Source organism: Calidris pugnax, unplaced genomic scaffold, assembly GCF_001431845.1.
Source record: "Calidris pugnax isolate Ruff unplaced genomic scaffold, ASM143184v1 scaffold15, whole genome shotgun sequence".
Lineage (NCBI taxonomy): Eukaryota > Metazoa > Chordata > Aves > Charadriiformes > Scolopacidae > Calidris > Calidris pugnax.
The window spans coordinates 1,552,668-1,576,123 of NW_015090774.1; the positions used below are offsets into that span (position 1 = coordinate 1,552,668).

Consider the following 23,456-nt stretch of genomic DNA (forward strand, 5'->3'; position numbering starts at 1 on the left):
TATGCTTGGTCCTTGATCATTTTAAAGTTGCAATTATGTGGCTTTGACAACTGTGTGAGACGCATATTTTCCCAATAGTTTAATTTTTTATAAATTGAGGGTTCTTTATGGTGGTCTTGGTGATCTCCTAGCAACTCTTTGGATGGAACTGCTGGATGTGACAATGCGATCACTGCAGTTTGTGAACCTCAATTTATGTCGACTTTAAAATGTTGGGTACACTCTTTTTAATGTTTTGTTCTAGAGAATAGCGAGTTAAATTAAGACAGAATAAAAAATAGTTCTTGTAATTTTTCGGCTCCACCAATTATATGAGGTGTGCAGATCAATTTATTTATCTCAGCTGTGATTTTGTAATTTATTATCAAATTTCTTAAAATCTTGAAAGCAATTTATTTAATTCAAGTTTTTCCTTGTTGAAATTGTAGCCTAATATAGCTGATGACATAATTAGGAGGATATTTTATGTTTAGGAAGGTGATTTGGAGAAAATAGAGCTAATTAGACTTGTTTAGTGACAGATTTTACTGATGCAGTTGAAAACTACATTTCAGAATATTTATTTTTTCTAAAATTAATGTATCATTCTTTAAAATGTAGTTATATTTTATTGGTGATGACTTTGGAGCTTTGGTTTTGAAAAATCATTAATGGAAAATGTAATTCAGCTTTTCAAAACTTTAGGTACAGGAAAACTACTGTAATATTTTAAAAGCAATGTTAGAAACATTACCTATATAAGTACTGTGAGAAATAATTTTTCTATTTTAAATGCTAGTAAGTAACATTGTTTGAATAGCATTTTCATTTAATGAGTGCAAGTGGCCTCTGAATTACATTGTTTTATTCTATATGAGTAATTTGTCCCATTATGATAACTATAATCTTTCTCATTTGTTTTTTACTGCTTACCTTTTCTAGGAAGTAGAGGTTGGTATGCATCTTCTGTCTTTTCATGATTCTGTGAGTTTTTCATGTATGCTTTGATTCCTTATGTTTTACTAAACATAGGTTGTTTCTCCCTCTCCAGGATGATTATTTTCGTACATGGAGCCCGGGTAAACCATTTGATCAAGGTAAGATTCTGATATTGGTCATTTGTATAGGATAAAATTTAAGTATTTATAATTGTCCTCCTGTTCTAGAATACCTACATAATTGTAGCATTTTCTTCCTCTTCAAATAATTGATTTAAAGAGGGCCAGAAACTCAGCCTGATCATAATTTTGTATCTGAGATTATTGCAAAAAACTTTTATTGATTAGAGACAGGTGGGAGCATTAGGAACCTCCAAAGGAGCTTAAACTTTCCCTCATATAAACAAGTTCATGGAGTTAGGGAGGGGTTTTTAAAATTTTTTTTTTATATATGTGGGTTAAGCACTGTTATGTTTTCAGTAGGACATGTGAAGAAAAAAAGGTGTGCAATCAGATGTTTGTCTTTTGCAGTTAAAAAACAAAAAATCATTAAAAATTTGAAAGTCTCTGTATTTCTGACTGATAAGAGAAGGTCCAGAAAAACAGTTTTGGAAGTCTGTGTCATGTTCAAGTGATCTGTCTTGAGGCAAAACGCAGATGGAGCTTTGAGAATGCTACAGTACAACAATTTCAGCTTTAGAATAATATGAGCAAACGCAGCAAATTTTCACATTAAACATTCCCTCCCCAGGCACGGGAACTTAATATTTACCGTCAATATAATCCACTTCTTGGATGTTGTTTCAAAATGTATGACTACTGAGACTCTTGATACTTTTTTTTTTTTTTTAATTGCTACAAGGAGCACTTCAGAGACTTTGTCATTTCTGATAATACCAATGGCACAAATGCAATGAAGAAACAGTGTAGGGGCTTCTACACAAGAGACTGAGATAAAAATATGTTGTGAAAGTAATGTTAACTTAATTTAAGGAACTTTCTTCATAATGGATACTGACTTTTAAGGGAGATTTATAATTAATTGTATTTTATTACAACCACATCTCTTAGAGATGGACTTTCCACCATGTTCTATGCCTTTATCGCTTTAATTCAGGATTACAGTAGTAAGTCTGTGCAAGAAAATGTCTTAATTTCTTAAATGAATGCACATGGCTTGTTTTGCCAGTTTGTGGGAGAGAGTAGAGGGAAGGGAAAAATATCACTTTTGTGTTATCGCTGTCCTGTGAATTGTAGTGATTTGCTTCTGGTTTTGTGGAAATTTGTAAATGTTAATTTAGATCCATGACAGCCTGAATATTTTAGAACTTGACAATTTCACAGACTGTGTGTCTCTTCCCATTATATACTAGTACATTAAGAAAAAGTGCTTGACTTTAGTCTTCTGACTCCTCAGAGAAAAAGATTCCTTTCTTTTGGTGAAGTACCTCATCTAAGAAGCAGGCTTATCACTTCCTGACAAAATCCTTTTAGTTGATTCCTTTTCCTCTTTGTTTTTTAATAGAGGAAGGTGGCCTGCAAATATGCTTTTAGTATGGGAACTGGAATAAGTTATACTTCAATTAATGACTTATGGTAAAATGTTTCATCAGAAGACACTGAATTGAATATGCTGTAAATTTTGCTCATGATTTTTTTTTATCACATACTTGCTATGTTTGGGGTGTGTTTTTTGTGGTTTTTTTTTTTTCCAACTGACTGTTAATTTTTTCCAACTGACTGTTAGTTTTTTGGAAGATATAAGGAAATGCTATTTTTTCCAGCAGATGTATACGTTTACACACTCTGGCTTGTTTTATTACCCTATTATGAGTTCTTTGGGGATCCTGATCCTAATGTTTGTAGAATACTTTGCTGAATTTACGAACAACCTAACTAAGAAAACATGTTAATGTTAACAGTCCTGCCTTGTTTGCAAAATGCACTGTGTATTGGGTAGTGAATATTTTAAAAGCATGCCTACAGAGTTCCACTTTCTGTTTTAATATTCCTGTTAACTGAAAATTAATGTTGAAGAGTGAAATGCATTTGCTGAGTAGTTTTATCTGTGTTTTACTGTGTAATTTATAACTGAAAAGCAAACGATGCTACTGGGAGCACTTTTTAAAAATATAAGGCACACTGAAGTTTTATTATTTTAAAAAATGTTCCCATTGTCTTAATTTGTCAGTCTATCATTTAAAAAATACCAGGTATTTCTACTTGCGAGTGCACTGCTTTTCAGTTTTCCTGCAAGAACCGCTACAGTTTTTGTATTGAATTTAGCAATGATACTGCATTGAGCTGTATGTCAAAAGATTTAGAGTTTCTCAAGAATTAGATGTTTTCTAGACTTGAATTGACATACAGATATTCTTTATTAATCAGATACTTGCACACTTGTTATTTAGAACTTTTTTTTAAAAAAATATTACTGACTAGGTCTGGGAGATATACTAAAAGATAGAAGAAGGTTTTCCAGTCAATATCTTGCTCTCCATGTTGTCAGAATTGGTTTCTTCTTACTTTTAGGTATAATGGGAATTGATTTTTTTGAAATGTAGCAAAGCAGTCCTGAGAATAAAATATAACTATGGAAGTACCATGTACTTGTTCATACATTCAAGTTTCTCTCATTAGATGAGAAAAGTGATTGTGGGTGATATTTTGTGGGAAAAGTCATTCATACTTTAGAAGTGTGGCAACCTTGCAAATGTCGGTTACTTAGAGATGAATGTAAGATTCATGATTTACTGAAGAAATCAGGTGTTTTATGATTCCTTGTGTTTGCCAAAAAAAGATATACAGTAGTGACAATCTCAGCATGTTTTTTCCCTCATATTGTTTAATGAGAGAGGAAAAACTGAGAGTTGGTAGACTATAGAAACCGAGTTTTAGGTGTACATTCTGATAGTCTCTGTAAGTGTCATTCCAGGGCTGTGCCATAAGCGCTGCACTAGTGCCATTCCACTCCAGTTTTGTACCACTTCACTACTCAGTTTAAAACAAATAAGGTTTAACAATTAATTTTTTCGCCTCAGTAAGCATATATGTAGACTTATGGGATTTGAGTCTTTTTTTCTTTTCTTTTAACAAAGTGAACTATTCAACACAAGAAATAGGGACATCATGAATGACTGACTGTGGTGTCCTGTGGTCTGTCAGGGCTTGCTGTAAGTCAAGCAATCTGGGTTAAAGAATCTTTATGAGGGTTTCCCCTTCAATCTTGTGTTACTGCCATTCTGGTTTGTGCAGCAGCTACTCTCTCAAGCATTCCATTAAAAAATGTTCTCCCAAATGAAAGCATGAAAATCCCAAGTGAAGACAAATTTTTCAAATGTAGACATAAACTGGCACTGAGACAAAAATTGCTCACTAAAGGTTATTTTTAAACAGGAGAGTAACAACTTCCCATGACTGTTGTGTTAAATTTGTAATAATACTGCTGAAGATGCAGGCCAATAAGTTCTTTGAGGACAGAAATAAATAATATCCTTAATTTATCTCTATCAGTGTTTTATTTCTTGTTTTGTTTTATCAATATCTGACTTTTCAGAAGTTTACCTATAAATCTGTGAGAGTACGGAATAAGCAAGGAATACTTTTGGCATTAAAAGATATGAAGTCCAGGTCTGCTAGACAGGATATCTAATCTAATATCTAAAAGATGGAAAAATATTATTATTTAGTGACATGGTTTAGTTATGTGGGGGGAGTTTTGTTTGGTTTTTTTTTGGTCAGAGTTAGGTTGATGGTTGGACTGGATGATCTTAAAGGTCCCTTCCGACCTAGTCTGTGATTCTATGATTATAATTTGCATTGGTATGCATCAACACCATTCCTTAAAGCAACATCTGACATTTGTCCAAAGACTACTTTTTCCCATTGAACTCTTTTGCTCATATATGTAGAAAATAGAAAAACATATTTAAATATTTTGACTATATATGATACGTATATAGATAGACACACATAGATAAATGTTTATGTATTTCTATAAAGATCACAATGTAAATTCTAAAAAAGCAATCATGTGAGGAGGAAAATATTTTATCAGTGTTTTCTCAAATTAGGGAAAAAACCACAAAACAATACTTAATAACATGTTTTCTTCATATACCAGTTCTATGTCAGATAAAAATATACAGCATAGTTTTGTTACATTTTATTTTTTGACTGCAGATAGTAGCAGAGCTTGGAGGGTGTAGCTATTGAATAAAATTGCATACACAAAGACACTGGCGTAATTTTTTAAAGCGCAAAGGATGTTTTCCTTTGCTCAATAGAAATAGCTTGGAGGAGCAGTGGAGTATTTTCATGTAATGGAAAAAATATGAAATGACATTTCCATGGAGGATGAACACCCTGAAGGTATAGTTGGTTTGTAGCTATATTTATAACATTTTTTTGTAGACCATTCTACTGAATTATTTTTGGCTTTTATAGTATCAGGTTATATTAGATGTCTGTTTACAGCAGAAATATTGTAGATACCATTTTAGAGCAGAAAGAGATTTTGAAACAATTTCAAACAGTTATATTTTAGTTGAGACTGTACCTTTTAGCTTGTTACGATTCATCTACCTACTTCTGTAATAATTTGGGTAAGTAAAGATATGCAAATACATGCAAACATATATGTGTAATTTGTGATTACATTTCTGTACTGTGAACTGAAATGATTTAGTCATATTCAATAAAATAATTTGATTCACTCATTTGCAAGCCCTGGGAAGTCATAAGGAGTTTAATGAAGATCCATTAGTTGAAGACTGTGAAAAGTTATTTAGATTTAACTTTGCTACATTTGATACATGCACTTATGATCTAGTTTTTATAGCAGAACTATTGATGTTTTAAAACTAAAAATATGTATCCATCACTTGCAAGTTGCAGTTAAAATGCACGAGGTTGGTTATGTTTTACCTCAAACCAGGAGAAGATACCACAGTAAATATAGTTTAGTCTTAGTAGTAAATAAACTTGAAATATTTTTAACAACTTTTTGGCTGTGTTCTTTTTGAAATTCAGTGTCCTCCTACAAAGACACTATTTCTTTATCTGAGCCAACATTTTAATTTGGTGGGCAGTTTCCAGCTCCAGGTATTTAGATATGTTTAGTAATCCTGTTCACCAAAAAAGTGCACAAAATCCTGTGTTAAACAGATTCTCACCGCTTTTTCTTTCTTTCAGCCAGACCTTGCCTGAAAAGATCTTTCGTAGATGTCTGAGGAATGCTTTAATGGTGCTTTTTCTTCATTATCTGATGCTGTGCTTTAGTGGTTTTTTTTTTTTAATTTTATTTACTTTTATAAATTTCTCTGCTGTGATAGCACCACAAAGTGCCTTGTCCTATTGATTTACAGTCTTGGCTCCTAACTAAGGTTCACTGGGTAGTATGCATCTGTTTTTCTAGTTGTGAATCTCAAATTGGTGCAGTATTTATTTCTGTAGAGTCATTGAATGGATTCTAAATTCTTACAGCTATTTTTAAAAAGGCTATATAATGGACTTCTATTGAGGCTAAACCCAGCTCATAATACCATAATGCTTGCCTTCAGTTTAACCCCTCGTTCCTGCTCTCCTACCACCCTTGCTTTATGCCCTAATGTTAGGTCTGTAGAATCACCAAATCTTAAGTTGTCATAAGATAAAAAAACCCAAACTAACAAAAAATTAACTTTTTAATTTAACCCATCTAAATAATGGATTCAGGTAGCCATTCAGAGCTACGGATAGCTGTGTCAGAAAAGTGGAAATGTGCACAGGGCTACAGTGACTCGCTAGAGATAAGAGTACCCAACCTTCTTAAGCTGGCAGCATGCTGAGCAAAGGTTATGTGGAACTATTTCTTGGCATTTCACAGAGCTGCTAAAGTTTAGTCCTGCAAATCTCTTAATTTTTAAAGTCCTCCTGCTTCTGTCTACTGTGCTGAGATGTCCCAGCTAACTGTCTTGAGTCATGGGTGCCATCAGTCCCTTAAGACTGTGTGCCTGAAAATTTTTTGGTATGTACTGGGACTGCTGCTTCTTCACAGGCTCATTTAATGGCCTAATGAACTTTCTTATGTTTACCACAGCAATTTTGTAAGAAAGCGTGTAAAATAGTTTATGAAGGTAGTTACTAAGAATATGAAATCTGAAATCACACAGTACCGATTAGCAGCGAGGGGAAAAGAAATAGCCTAATTTCTTAGGTTATTCATATAACCAACCAGCAAAGAATATACAAAAGAAAAAAGGCTGTACATGGTTTTTCTAGAACTTGAGTAGAAGAATGACAGTTCTTAAAGCACATTTTCAATGTTAAAAGTTGCCTTTTTGACCCATTTTTATTTAACCTCCTCAAATAAGAAAACAGGGTTTTAGATATAAGTTTGCTTAGCCAAGATGTTTCTTGTCTCTTTCTGTAGTCCTGTTTATCTCTGTGTGATGTATACATAACTGTTTACTAATTTTTAATTTATGGTGTGTAAAGAACATACATCCCAGGACAAATAAGTTGCAGTATGGCATTGGCTTGTAAAACCCCTGTTAGTAAGCTTTGCATTGTTCTTCCATTTTGATGGACAGGATTGTGAGAGAATGATAGGATTTCAAGATTGTGCCTGAAATTCTTAGGTAATTTAGAGAAAGAGTGCTATTTTTTTATCATCTATGAAACCTTAAGAAACCGCTTGACCTCTTATGTCAGAGTCTACATGGCCAGCAGTAAATAAAAACAATTTTATTATTTGGACCTTAAATATATTAGATTTGAGAACCCATGTCATGGGTGGAGTGATTAACTTCACTCGTAAGAGAGAAGTAGTGAAATATTTATTAAGGTGAAACAGTGATTTAACAAATCACTGAGCAAATGTAACAAATCGCCTGAGCAGGGCCTGGGAGGGGGGGAACAGGGAGAGCACAAAGCCACACTCTGTGAGACAGATTAAAGGGCAGATCCAGAGGTTACATTTTTATGATTGTACTTCTTTTTTCAGGGAGAGTGCTTTAAGTGCTTTAAATAAGAATAGAAAAGAAAGGAAGCATGTACTTCTGGAACATTTACTCTGCTTTTATAAACTACATAATATGCAGTTAAATATATTCAGGCTTTTCTTTGATTTAGCTAGGTCTGATTTTGAATAAGACTTTCTCTGTGTAAGGCAACTCTGAGTCACAGGTTTTAAACTAACATTTCATAAATAAAAATGTGTTCATGGATGGAAGCAAATGGATTGCTTCCCGTATTGAAACATATGCTGTGAGAGATGGATAGGAACAATCTTAAAAATGTCTAAACAGGACTTAGCCAAAACTGCACAAAATACCTGTAGATCAGATAAAAGATGAATATTAATAGAATATAAAAGATTTTTGGTAGTAATAAACCTATGTTGTTAGTAAAATGCTCACTGGTATCCATTAGACACTGTATTTATCTGCCAATACAAAAAATAAGTCTATGCTTTCAAATTATTATATTGTGTCAAGGTGCCTTTTAGAGAGAAAGGCCAGGTTTGGCTGTGGAATGTCGTGTCTGAAGTAATGTATGCTCTGCCACTCTGAAGTCACCTCACTTGACTTCTTGCCTCCAGCGTTTCTTCCAAGCTGTTCTCCACTCCATCCTGTCCACGTACACAACAACTTCCTTTTCTGTGCTATGCCAGGTGTTGATAGCTATCAGTCAGGTGCATACACAAAAATGACTGAATTTGTAGATTTATTACAAGCTATTTCCAAATTACAGGGTTCTTTCAATCTGGAGACCACAAGTGTTTCGTCCAAGTGTGAATCTAGTTATCCAAGAAAACTCTGGAAAGAATATTACAAAGTGAATTTTAATGGAGTAGGTCCTATTTCTTTACATTTATAATTTTACAGAAGATTAATCGTTACATTTTGATTTTTCTTTTTTTCTAATGCCCACTTTTGCAGGTTTGGTATATTTTGGTTGTCAGCTTATTACAGTGAAATATCTTTAAATACTAGAAAACTGAAACATTTGAGGTTTGCCTTTAATTTCATTATTTTAAGCTCAAAGAACATTTCATAGATAGTTTGTCTGAGCCAGGATGCATCAAAAGCTTAACTGACTGAATATTGCTGTGCAAGATATGATTTCAAGTTTTGCGACTTTTTACAGAATGCATTTTATGTGGATATTTTAATTCAGTTTTATCACAATTCCTGATTATTTTTGTTAGGCTTCTTCAAAACACATATATGTGTATATTGCTGATTTTTAGATACTTTATATGAATGGTCTACTGGATTCTGTTTTAGTTGGTTTAAAAAATTTAAAGCCTGAAAAGTATTACAGTAAAAAAAAATTCTGACTACAGTGCCGCCTTTAACATTAAAATACGTAAGTGACCAGTTCCCCAAGACATTGGAATAATTAAAATACCTCTTATAGCATGTTGGTTTGCAAGAGTAATCATCTTGAATAGTGAGATAATAGATGGGAGAAGTTTCAAGAATATGCCTTTCTGCTGTTACAGGTATGCAGACCTCAGATAGTCCGAGTTGGAGAACCCAGAAGTCAGTTCTGACACAGCCAGAATGTCTCCAAATTATGATTTAGTGCATTTAGAAAAAAATAATGTAATGCTTAACTACTTCCTTAGTGATACATTACTGTTGTGAACTTTCAGGTAGTCTTAACTTGTTATTTCTTTCTGCCAAACCAAGAAAGTGGAGATTGGGAATTTAAGAAGAAAGTGCTTCACTAAAGCCGCTGAAATCTTAAAGGATGCCAGCCAAGTATGCACATGCATTTCTACTAGTCATAACTGTTTTGGATATTTTTGCCGAATATTTGAGAACTTCTTACTATATATAGAATAAACTGGATATAATTGTCTTAATTTTGTTGTCAGTTACACCGGTCTGAGTCCAAAGTGACTCTGTTCTTTGGCAATTTAAATAAATAGGATCTCTTCTGAATTTGCATAAATATAAATAAGGGTGGTACTTTAACGTCGCAGACTTTCTGCTTTACATCAACTTTTGAGCTATGGGTAAGCTATTCTCTTGTAAACTTTCACAAAATGTCCAAACAGGGGGAACACAAAATGATGGAAATATTTTTGAAGCAGAGCTTACAGATATATGTGAGGGGGAGAATTTACTATAATTAAGAAATTACAAAACCATTATTTCTAACCGCTGAAAAAAGTAAAGTCCAGTCACTTCAGGCTGTGGGCCTGGGGAAAGATTGTCAAAGGCAACTAGGGATTATAGGATGCCTTACCTCTTGAGGGCCAAAAGTGTGTCTGGTTTTGTTTTGGTTTGGGTTTATTTTTGGTGTGGGTCTTTTGTTTTGTTTTTAAATTGTACTACTAATCATAGCATTAGACTACTCAAATGTCTTTTGAAAGTCTGAAAGTAAACACTCAGTGTTTGAGAAGTTTGGATCAGTAATTACTCTTAAAATTGTGATAGGAAAGTTCAAGATTTCATATTCCCCCCACTCGCCCAGCCATACTCACACCCTTGCCTGAAATCTGAGTAAATAAGTAGGATTAAGTATAACCTTTGTTCAGATAAAAACTCTGTTAGGAAAACTACAGCCTATGGTAGGGTAATATCTCTTAATTTCTTAAGATTTCCAATGAGAGTTTAATAGTAAAGATATCAAAACATTTAATAAACACCAATATATGAAGAGTCGCAACATCTCTGTTCCATAGATGAGAAATCTAATGCACATTCGTTACCACAATGCTGAAAGATGGTGGAGTGCGCTGGTGGATGTTGCTAAGCACACAATTTGAAGTGGAGATCGTGTAGGCAAGAAATGTGGAGCTTGGGCAAAAGTTCTTCTACGAGATTGCTTTTTTTTTTTTTTTTATGATTTTAGAGTTTTAGAAAAGAGAATTCAGAAGAAAATTAGGAAGTCCTTAAATGATATGCTGATTATTTGACACTCAGCAGCAAACAGTTCTTTAAAAAAAGAAAAAAAAAACACAACAGAAAAAACCAAATGGAAAAAAAACAAACAAGTGAGGCACAGATGCTTACTAGCTGTTTTACACACAGTTGTGCAGGTACATGCACCCACGCAGACATATTTTTATGATACAAATTAACTGTCCTAGCTGTTCATCCTGGAATCTGCCCACTTGATATGAGGGGTGAGAAAGTTTTTCATATTGTTGAAGTTGCTGAGAGTAGTTTCTCAGTCAGAGACTACAGTAGAAAATAACCTGTTGGTGGAACATGTCCTGTGCAGTTTCCCTTCTCCAGGACAAAAATACCCACTCTTCTGTGAGCTAGAATGAAGGGTGTGTGTTTGTGTGTGTGTGTGGTTTATAACATACCAATATGGCTTCCACTTCTGCACGAATGTCTAAAAAATGTGTGGCTCAATGAATATGGTTGTTTTAAAGGGAGTGGAGAAAAAATGAAATATTTTGAAACTGTGAAACTGTGAAAAAGTGGGTTTGTTACAGAGGAAGAATAGAGACTGCCAACTTTTATTTTTTTAAGCAATTATTTTAACTTACACATTAACAGTACCCAGAATAGGAGGTACCATATTATGCATCAGTATAAATGCATTTTTATGTCCTTTTCTTTTTTTTTTTCAGACTTTATTTGTAGCAGTGAGCAAAAGGGAAATATGACAGTACTTTATGTGTCAAATGGTTTTAACTCAGTATTGAGTTTTTTTTTTTCTTTTTTATTGATGTTTCTTTGCTTGTCAGATCTTTATCTAGCCTAACTGCCACTGTTTCAGGGCAACTTGACATTCCGTGCTAATGTAAAGTGCTAGGAACAGCAATGCATCTCAACAGAAGCCTGATAAGAGGCTTTACACAGTTGTCCCTGATTAATCAGTATGGAGACTTCTGAGCACTTGTGACAATACATATTTCTTAGGTAGAAGCAACCTCCATGCACACAGCCACCTTAATTGCTGAAGCATTTGCTCACAAATTAGAAACCAGACTGCTAGACAGCCCGTAAGATTCAGGGGTTTGAATATCAACTCCTAATTTCTTGCTCGGCCACCTAAAGAAAAACCTCTCTCTATCCCTCTTACTGAAATTGTAGATTCATATGGCCAGATGGAACAAATATTCAAGAAAATTCCTCTTGTGAAAGTCCAGCTGTAGCTCCACATTCTGCTTTTCATGTTATATAGTGAATCTTATATGGCAGAAACAGATCCTGGGAGAAGAAACAAAAATTTGAGATACTTCTTTTTCAGAACATCCCCATCAGGTTATTGACGTAGGCTACTTGTGTTTATTCTCTCATTTTTATTCATGAATCTGAGATTGTTTGCTGCACAATGATTCATTTTCTTGTTGAAGTTAAAAGGTGTCTGTTCTCAGTAAGTATGTTGTACAGTAAGACAGGGATGTCTTCCCGAGAGGGCCTGCATTTTCCCTAGTCTTCCTTTTATTACTGATGTTACCTGTAGAAGCTTTTCTCATTGCCTTTGATGTTCCTGGCCAGATTTAATTCTATCAGAACTTTAGCTTTCCTGACCTGATCCCTGGATGCTTGGACAGTTTCTCTGTATTCTTCCAAGGCTATCCATCCTTACTTCCACACTCTGAAGGCTTCTTTTTTGTGTTTGAGTTTGTCAAAGAGCTCTTTCTTCATCCATGCAGGTCTCCTGGTGTTTTTGCCTGACTTCCTCTTTGTTTGGGTGCATCGTGCTTGAGCTTGGAGGAGGTGATCCTTGAACATTAGTCAGCTTCCTTGGGCCCCTCTTCCTTCCAGGACTTTAAGCTGCAGTATTCTATCGGGCACATCCCTGAAGAGGCCAAAGTCTGCTCTCCTGAAGTCTAGGGTAGTGAGCTTAGCTTACTGTGTGCCCTCCTCAACACCCTAAGGATCTTGAACTCCACCATTTCATGGTTACTGCAGCCAGGGCTGTCCTTGAGCTTCACATTCCCCACCAGCCCCTCCTTGTTGGCGAGAATTGTAATTTCCTATTACATAGTAGTTGTAATTTCTTATTATACTCCCAATAAAAATGATGTTCTGTCTAATGTCAGTTTCCGGCAGTGCTAGCTGTAAATTAATTTACAAAAGAGATGATGGGAAGCTTTGCTGAATTGCACTTCCAAATTTGTATTATAAATAAATAGATCCATTAGTAATAACTGAATCAATTTTTTGAATATTAATTGCTTTCTTAGTGTGTGAGAACAACAAATCCTTATCCACCTATAAAAGTCACCCAGTGATCCTAATCATGTTCCATAATTTCTCAGCAGAGTGCAAATTATTTTTCACTTACAATATAAATTCTTACAGAAATACTATTTGTTACAAGGCATTTTATACTTCCGTAATACTTCTTGTGACAATAATATTTTTCTGCTTGTTATAATTTAACAGAACTTTTGATATTATTTTGGGCAAATAAAGGACAAATGTAAAGTACACATATGGACAAATAATCTATAGCAAGCACACTTTTCGTAATAATAGGAGCTAAATAAAGCTGAAAATTAATCAAATCAAATTAATAAAGCTAAGATCAGATCTGCAGCTATAGATGCCTGTTTTGTCTGACTTCCTGAAAAGTCAGCCAATACATTATAGCCCCTAATAAAGAAATTATTGTTGGCAAGTCTTAAATAAACATATTTCTTATGTCTAGAGTCTCCTCACCGTATTGGAAACCATCATATATTTTTAAGGACAACATGATTGTGCTGTACAATCTACATTTTCACTTCAATTGTGGGGAAAAAAAAAGGCCTCTAGCCTTCATAATTACAAAGATATTTTAATAAATGTGAATTGGATAAAAATACATTGATGTCTGTTTCATGCTGAAGAAAATAGCTCTGAGTGATACGTAAACGGCTTCACAGTGGGATTGTGACACTTGTGATATTTCGGTGTGAAGATTGTACTGTTTCATAGCTGCTTATTTTAGCAGAAATAGAAAGGAATATGTGGTGTTGTGAGTGCAAGTCTGCCTGCTCTGAGTGAGCTGGAGTAAAGCAGGCACGTTTTCACAGAATGATATGGGGTTGGAAGGAACCTCTGAAAATCACCTAGTCCAATCCCCATAGTTTCGTCAGGGATTGCTAGAAGATGCAGTGAAGAACTGAAGACTCAATGCCACGTATTTCCTGAATTAACTGAGGTATATGTTTAGATGAAATCAACGGTACTTTTCCTGGAATAAATTTATGCATTTTCATAGTAGTTCAAGATATTTAGGAAGACTCCACGTGGAGACTGGCCATAGTCAAATATATCTCTGCATTATAAGGGGAGTCCACTTCTTTCCTGGCATGAAAAACTTAAGACTGTGGTTTCGGAAAATGTTTTGCTTGTGGTTTAGCCTTCATTTTCCTTGAAAATTGTCCATTTGTCTGATCCAAGTAGTGAAATAAAACTGATAAACAAAAAAAAAAAGCAAGCTATTTCCATGCTTTCATGTGTGTCTTAATTTTTTTAGTCCTTTTGAAGGTCACTACTGCAGTCTATAGTTTACTATTTTTAAAAAGCACGTTAAAATAAAAAATGTGAGATTGTGCGAAATAGATTGATAAAATTCAGATCCTGTGTACTCCATGGGATCGTATAGGGTTAACTATGGCATGTGATATTGGAAATAAAAAGAGAAAGACTTGCACTGCTTCTTACAGTTTCTAGCAACATTTCTTTCTGTATTTTATGCTCTGGCTTCCTAAGCTATAGCGTCAGTGCAGGCACACATTGGCCCTTCAAGTAGTTGATTTTTCACATTCCAAAAAAATCCATATTTTTGTATCAGTGATTTATTTGGTCTCTATGGCTTGTTCAATTTTGATGGAATTGTGAAAACGCACCTCCAGAGTCCTAAGAACTTGGGAAAAGAAATAACCATTTCAATGGGAATGGAAAGCTACATGATCTCTCCCATTTGCCCCTTTTCCTGAAACATGTTTTCTACTTGATACTGAGCTCGTCGTCCTTACATGATTCCACATTTCTCTTTCTCATGTATTTTTATTCCATTGACCTATTCGGTTTTGCAAAAAGGTTATCTGAAGATATGCCAATATCATATCAATATCATATTTCAGTACTACTACCTTAGTGTCTCCATCAGGAAATATTCTGGGAAGAGGTACTTGAACCAGTACTTTCAGTGATAATCTCTTCATGCTTACTAGGGACTGACATGACATTCTGCCTGACTTTAAGCAGAAGTATTTGACATGGAGTATATTGGAATACGATACTGGATACACTCCTGTTAATTTTGATTCCAGCTCTGTTATCCTCCCAGTTCAATTATTCTTTTTCTGCATTTGCTTCCCACTTGTTTAGAGTTCTTGTAATCAGAATTATTCTGGATGACTCACTATGATTTTATGGCTGGTTTGCTGTAGAAATCAAAATACCTGAAAGAAGAATGCATCTTTGCAAATATCTTATGCTATAATTAGCAAAATATTTCTTTTCTGTCTGCATTGAATTATTATTATATTAATAATTCCATCACTTTACTGCTTTGTTGGTTATATGATGTATATGTTTTATACAGCTGAATATATTGTTAAGAAGAAAATAAAGCTGAAAAAAGTCACTGCTTAGACTATATTTAATAATAACAAAAAGTCATGTACCAAATCTGTAGCTAATGATCAGCCTGCTTCTTGTTTCTCGATTACGTGGTTAGTCACCCTTGTATTAATATTGTCTGGCAGCTCAAATAGAGGTGTGGTTAAAACTTTTATTTTTTGATCGTGAAAAGTAAAAGAAATATAATATTCAGAAAATATGTATACAGATATTTATATTTTGTAAGCAAATATGAAAAATGGGGAAAGTATTTACAAAATATATCTGAAGACTGGATAGTAAATGCTAAAGTGAAGATGAACATAGGAAAAATTAATTCTAGTTTTTTATAGCTTTCTTGCTTAATTTTGCAATTTGGGATTTTCAGTAGTGTCTCTAAGCTAGGCTTTGGTGTTTAATTTATTAGCGTAGGTTCTTTGGGTTTTGGCTTTTTTGTTTTTGGAGGTATTTACAGAAATAAAAATAAAATTGTTTTGGAATATTTAGGTCTGCCTGAAAGACACTGTGGAGGTAAAGAAGGGAGAAGTTGATTGTTTCTTGGGAGAGCATAAATTGGCAGAAACTTTTCTGTATTGTCACGTAGGCATGGTTACTCAAGAAATATGCTATACAAGCTTAATAATGTTACAAACAGGATTATTTGGCTTTTCTTGTATTATAGCCAGAAATTAGTATTTTTAGTTCGAAGTGTATAGTTCAAAGGTGAATATGGATTAATGACTGAAGAACCACCTACAAAAAAAAACAACCCACGAAACAGAAATTAGAGACTAAAATATCGCAGGTAGAATTTGTATTTAAGGACAGTCATACAAATCACTCGCCTGCATATTTTAATATACCCTTTCTTCTACTAAAATTTCATCAGAGTTAAAATTTCTCAGTAAATTCAGGCAGTGTCATTGTTCACCACTTAAATGTTGAGTCAGGAGAACCCATCTATGTCTTAGCAAGAAAGGGAAACTACTTTCAAGATAGAAATACCAGTATTTGGAGATTACTGTGACAAAGTAATTCTTTAAGAATGTGGTGGTGAGTACTTTCTTAGCTACATAACATCAGAACTTAGCGAATGAATGCTTTTCTTCTTCTGATTTAATTTGCTTATGGAACAGCACATCACCATTTATGTCTTATTGAATTATTACTGTGCAATGTAGCTTAGTAAATGTTATTATTTCATAGTAGGAATGACAAGAAATTGATTGAATTGAAGTACTTTTTTATTAGCATCCTGGGTTACAGCTTGTAAAATGATCTTGTATGTAGGAGATGTGGCAGCCAACATCAGAATGAACAAATGTTCAAAACTCCCAATCAAATATCGTTTACCTTTCTGACTTCTTTTTCATTACTTTTCGGCTTATGATTTTATTGTGATTTCAGAAATGTGATGGTTTCTGAGCTATAAAAATCACAAACCTAATCCTACTTAGAAGTGTTGTGACTGAAACGGCATGAAATCCTGTAGGCAACAGAATCCCATTCAAAATGGTTTTCTTTGGGAATTTGGTGCTCTGAATGACATAATGGGTATGCAAACTTCCAAATAATCCTAAGAAATTCTAATATTAAATAAGTGTTTACAGCTACAGTAAAAACAAGCAACCTTTGATTGTCTTTGTTACAAAAGTTGATCAGGAGAGAGTTGGATAGGGTACTCGGTGTTTCTATAAATAAAAGACCAGTGGTATTTTATGAGAATAAAATTGTACGTTTCATGGAGATCTGTTTGCCTTGTAAGGAATCTTGCACCTCTTTGTTTTGCGTTATCATTGAGTGTGCTGCATTTTATATTGGTGAAAATTGGTGCCTTTTGGTCCGGCATGCTGTACAAGCAGCAGGCCAACCCCCCCAACATATGGGGTGGGTTTTATGTGTGGTGTGTTTCTTTTTTTAAATGCATGTTTCTAGATAATTGTTAACAATTTTCTAAAATTATTTTTAGCTTTAGATCCGGCTAAAGATCCATGTTTAAAGATGAAATGTAGTCGCCATAAGGTCTGTGTTGCACAGGATCAACAAACTGCTGTTTGCATTAGTCACCGAAGGCTTACGCACAGGTAAATACTTTAAAAGTTAATCCTATAGACCTTTTTAATAGTGTTCGTGACTGACTATAAACCATAAATACACTATAACTAGTTTAGTTATTTAACAACATATAAGCAGAGGACTGGATTTTAGATGTAATTATGTATGCATAACTTGATTAGAATGTTTAATATTTGATATTTTAATAGCCTGATAAACTAGAGGGTGTACATATTTAAATATCGCAAGCTGCTTGTACAAATACATTTAAGGAAATACCTACTGTGCTGGTACAAAATCAATATAATGATTATGATGGTGTCCTGCTGCTGTACACTACTTTGACTTCATCACTTCTTATAGGAAGCTAGAGAACTCAAGACCGCCTGTTAAAGTGTAGGTAATGGACTGTTATAGAGTAAGTTGTTGGGTTTTTTTCTTTCTTTTTTCTCTTCTATGCATTCCAGTTTTCTTTGCATTCTGGACTGGTTAAATATAAGGAAGAAATATATGATAAAGTTATTCTGGAATCCAAATGTAGATTATTTCTATTCTTACTTTTTTGGTGGTGAAGAGTTCTAGATGCTTAATTTATGTAGGTCTTAGAGTGGCAAAATATTAATGTACTTCTGTGGCTTTTTCTGGGGCAGAAAATGTAGGGGCCTGAACCATACACATAGTTGAGTCATGAGATTGCTGTTAGCTGAGAAGATGGAGTCAAGTTGCATTTTTGGCTTTTTCTTTTTTTTTTTTTTTTCACTTCATTGTGGGAAACAGACCATAATAGAAAAGTTAAACTTCAATAATTTGATTGAAATAAGTGTGTGTTAAAATGCTTTGCTCAGTAGGGGCTGAAAAGAGTTAAGGAAAATAAGACACTTTCTTGTCTGATGTAAGAGGATTATTTCAAGCTTTTTAGAGAGCCAGTATAGTTTTGTGAATGATATAAGGAATGCTCTTCCAAGTGTCTAGCTATGTTAAATACACCAATAATTTAAACTATTCTTGATCCTCAGCTACAGTTAATTAGCAAAAAAGCTCTATATTATTTGTAGAGCTTGACTGTTTATATCAAACAATCTTAGTATAGAGTGAGACATTTTAGTTTGATGTATTGAATAAGGTGCAAGCACTATTATCAGACGAAGCTAGATGGTCTAATTTCAGCTGCGTGTCAACTGTTGGGAATATGTCAGTGTTGACTGTGAAAAGACAACCAATCATTTGAAATTTCTGAGAGATATTGCACACATAATTGAAAACAGGGAAAAAATGACATCTTCAAGTTAAGCATACATGCAGCAGGAAAGGACTGAATTTTAGACTAGATGAAGCTGCATACAGTGGTTGAATTAATAAACGTATTGATATCTGCCTTCAAACCTGTATTATTCTTCCCACAGTCCCTGGCAGTCTTTTAGAAAGGTAATATTTTTAAGAGACAAAGCTTGTCTTAAAATAATACAATCTCATAATGGGAAACTGGAATGGCAGCAACTAGTTGATTGTAATAAGGACTGCCAGTGTAGTCTTTTAAGCTAGATGATGCAATTCTCTACATACCTGTCCTGAACCAGGACAAGGTTTTCATAGAATCATAGAATGGTTTGGGTTGGAAGAGACTTTAAAGATCATCTAGTTCAACCCCCCTGCCATGAGCTGGGACACCTTCCACTAGACCAGGTTACTCAAAGCCCCATCCAACCTGGCCTTATACTCTTCCAGGGATGGGTCATCCACAGCTTCTCTGGGACAACCTGTTCCAGTGTCTCACCACCCTCATAGCAAAGAATTTCTTCAAATATCTAATCTAAATCTCCCCTCTTTCAATTTAAAACCATTATCCCTTATCCTATCGTTACGCTCCTTGATAAAGAGTCCCTCCCTGTCTTTTCTGTAGGCCTCTTTTAAGTACTGGAAAGCCACAATAAGATCTCCCTGGAGCCTCCTTTTCTCCAGGCTGAATGAAGGTCTTCATAGGAGAGGTTCTTCAGCCCTCTGATTATCTTTGTGATCCTCCTCTGGACTTGATCCAACAGGTCCGTGTCTTTCTTAAGTTGTAGGGTGCAATACTTCAGGTGGGATGTCAGCAGAGCAGAGTAGAGGTGCAGAATCACCTTCCTTGACCTGGTGGCCACACTTTGTTTGATGTAGCCCAGTATGCAGTTGGCTTTCAGAGCTTCAAGCGCACATTGCTGCCCCATGTTGAGCAACATCAGCCAATACCACCAAGTCTTCCTCAGGGCTGCTCTCAATCCATTGTCCACACATCCTGTATTTGTGCTTGGGATTGCCGTGACCCAGCTGCAGTGCCTTGCACTTGCCTTTGTTGAATTGCATGAGGTTTGCATGGGCCCATCTCTCAAGCCTGTCTGGAGGGCATCCCTTCCCTCCAGCATGTCGGCTGCAGCACACAACTTGTTGATGTTGGCAAACTTGTCAAGGGTGCACTCAACCCCACTGTCCGTGTCACTGACAAAGATGTTGAACAGTGCTGGTCCTGGTACTGACCCCTGAGGAACAGCACTTGCCACTGGTCTCCCAAGCTTAGATCTCCCCGTCCCCCAAGATTACCAGTTTAAAGGAGAAATCAGTTGGTTTATCTTTTCTTCCTAAAAAGGTTTTCTTCATGCGATCTCTGACCTTTCTGTAGTATGGTGGAATAAGAGTGTGAACGGCATATTCACAAGCACTCATGCCTGCTGGGCTCTTTACCACTGTTAATGTCTTTAGCCCAAGATTTTATTCCTTCACTGATTTCTACAATTTGCATATTGATTTTCAACAGAGCCATCTGTTTTTCCAAGTTCCAAAGGACTAATCCACTCATGTATAAGCCTTGGTAAAAATTAGATGAGACGTTATATTATTAACTGTTAGTTTATATTATCGACCTGATATAGGTAGATAACATAAATTTCTAATATATCAGCTGTGTGTATTCTGTCTGTCGTGAATAAATCCTTACAGAATTTCATCCCAGTAATTTTCCCTTTCCACTTCATCTCTGTGTGGGTGTGTTTGTGCACACGTGGTGTTATTCAAAGGTTGGATAATTTGAATAATCTCTTTGTTGTTGATGTTTTTAAAGAAAAGGCGGTTGAGGTTGTCTTCTGGATAAATAGTTTAGACATTTTTCATGGATTACTGGGAACTCTTCATAAAGTACTTGCCTGTAAATTTCCATTTGGACATATTTGCTGTATAGATCCAGGATATTCTTGAGATTATTCGCAAGACTCTTGCACAGGAACAGTAGTTTTAAGCATGTGAACTGATACAGTGGCAAAGACTAACCTCAAGAGACAGTCAGGGAAGAGGAGAATTTGTATACCTTCAAGATAAATAAAAGGTTTATGGGCACCTTTGGGCTACTCCAGGGAAAGAAGTGTGAAATACAGTTAGAGATGGATAGATTATTCTGTAGTGTCATCAAACTGAGATTCTCAGATTTGCAGTTAAATTCTCTGTTACTAGAAGGAGCATTTACAAGGAGCCCTATTACCTTGTTCATAAATTTCAGTATATAACATAGAGAGGTTGCTGTTCAGTGAAGGCAGTTGATTATATCAAATGGAGAAATCACATTACTAATTTCTTTAGGGTTTTTGTTAGAGATTGACCTGCAGAAAGAGCACTTAAGCAGGGAAAATCTGTTATTCATTCCATGCTGTCCCAGGTTTTCTTATCTGTACAGTACAATTTCCAAACTATTGTAGCCCTGTATGGATTACTGAGGGTACCCCAGTACCGCACAATGGAGCGTGTGATTGGTGGATATCCGGCCATCTGCAAGGCTGCTGGTGACATGACAAGACACGGTCCCAACAGGATCAGCTAGTGTGACAGTACACTCTACCGGTGTGATGATTGTACCTGTGTTTTCAGAAGTATTCAAATTTATATTAGCTCGAGGATCTGAGGACTGTGCTCTGGCCACAGTGTGCTTGCCTTTGCGTGGCTTCAAAACTGGGTGCTGCATCTTGTGCCCATTTCATGGCACTGTGGGTCTGGCAAGCCTGTTGCTATTTCTTCCAATTCTGTGGCAGCAGAGATCATGGTTTCCCCTCAGTCTTGAGGTGTTGCACATAAGGTTCATTTCCTTTTCTGGGAGACTGCCAAGATGGCAAGTCCTCTTCTAGTACACTTCTGCAGTGCCACAGCATCCTGATGCAAGAGCTTCCTTTATGTACTATCCTGGAAAGACTGAACAGTATCTGACAAGAAGGTGAATTAAGTGTAGATTGTTAGTTGTGAGAGTAGTTTGGAGTACCAGAGCTTTAGGAAGCATGGGAGTATGGTTAGTGGGGCCACATTTTTGTTGGTAGTAGGCAATTGCATTTGCATTTCTGCTGGCTATAATTGTGTTGGAAGCTGTGTTCTGTTTGCTGTGCTGTTAGCTGTGTCCTGTGAAAGAAAGTTTCCCCTTTAACAGGGGAAAACATGCAGAATATATATTGTTATTTATCCACACGCTTCCATGTGGATTGCTGTGGAAAGGGAGAGCTGCCTGCACTAGAATGCATGATAAACAAATAACTCATTCTTGTGTAAAATAGAGCTTTTCATTGATTCTTTGAAACTCTAGGAATTGACATTAACTTTTCCTTTTGCCTAAATGGTGTCTTACCATGCTTTTGTGCTTTACAATTTATTGGTTAAGTGATAGGCTTTATGGGGGGGAGAAAACCCATTACAGTGTCTGTACATGCAATAATTAAATGCTTTGGAGTATACCTCATTCAGTTACACGTGCAACTTGCAGAATATTGGAATACAGTGTTGCAGACACTGTGATACAGCAATGTAAATGTTATGGTGACAAGCAGGGTATTCATCATACTAATAAACATTTGTCTAGTCGTTTTTCTGTATAAACTGTGAAAATGAGGAAACTGCAAGACAGTTTTGGGCCAAAAATCACGTTCCAAGTAAATCTGAGTGCCTTTGATATATTAGAACCTGGTCACTAACCTTGTACTTAGTGATTGATCCTAGTGGAATCTGATAAACAGTGTCTTTTTCCTCTTCCATAAGTAAAAGATACGTACTGTATAAAATTGATTTGATACATAAAATCAGTCAATGCTTGGATGCATTAAGTTATTCAGTGTGTTAAATACATGTGCAATTTTACTAGGTAAATGTAGGTATGTCTATTTTATGAACTCCTCACCATACGTTATGCCCCCCTGCCCCCATTGTGAAGGACCTACTATGCTTTTTATGAGTTCGTTTATGTAAAATGTGCAGATCAACACAATGGTTCCCTGCTATGGGAGAAACAGATTGCACTTGTCTCTGCCATGTTATATCCATAGCATGTTAAGATGGAATTGAAATGTTTAAAGACTGACAGCTATTGTGTAAGGGCGTCAAGCTTTCTTTTTCTTTCTATTGGATTTCTCACTCTCTCCCGTAGTTTATGCATAAGTTTCAGAGTAGGAAGAAGCAACAAGGCAGGTTCTAGAGAAGTGTGCAGACTGAATCTCTATAAAATGTGAAGCTGGGTAGGTGGGCAGTATAGAGGGCCTAATGATACCGAATTCATTATTTTAAGAATTAAGGAGAGAGTGGTGGGTGTTATCTGGGTAAAATGTTTCCTTTGGAGTTTCTTAAGAATTCTATGAAGTTAACTTAGGTTTAGTAAGAATTGTCCGTGCTCCTAAGCTTGTGTGGAGTAGGACCTGCATTTTGTGTTTAACAAAACTTTTCTAATATTTCTGCCTGTGGGCACAGTCTTAAAGTTACCATGATTTCATTATTAAAGCATGTTAAAAGTGTCACTTTATTATAGACTCACAGAAGCTGATAGTGGTAAAAATTTCACTTAATCTAATTTACTAAGGTAGGGTAGTTTGATAGTTTGATAGATTTTGTGCTAGCACTTAATCTTATTTCAACTTCCTTTAGGCTTTTGATTAAATGACATTTCCAAGTGCTGATTTGGTTCAAATCATTGGTCATC

The 23,456-nt window shown here is 35.4% G+C and overlaps 1 protein-coding gene across 2 annotated transcripts in view; it reads left to right on the top strand.

Annotated features, from left to right (window-relative positions):
• Positions 1-23,456, top strand: part of SPOCK3 (sparc/osteonectin, cwcv and kazal-like domains proteoglycan (testican) 3) — a 188,992-nt gene that overhangs the window by 65,027 nt on the left and 100,509 nt on the right. The window contains exons 2-4 of one of the 2 annotated variants that reach the window (XM_014945192.1): positions 922-930; positions 1,031-1,076; positions 17,403-17,517. In XM_014945192.1, the coding sequence (XP_014800678.1) occupies positions 922-930; positions 1,031-1,076; positions 17,403-17,517 (170 nt within the window). The remainder of the gene's footprint in view (positions 1-921; positions 931-1,030; positions 1,077-17,402; positions 17,518-23,456) is intronic. The other variant, XM_014945199.1, reaches the window with a different exon arrangement.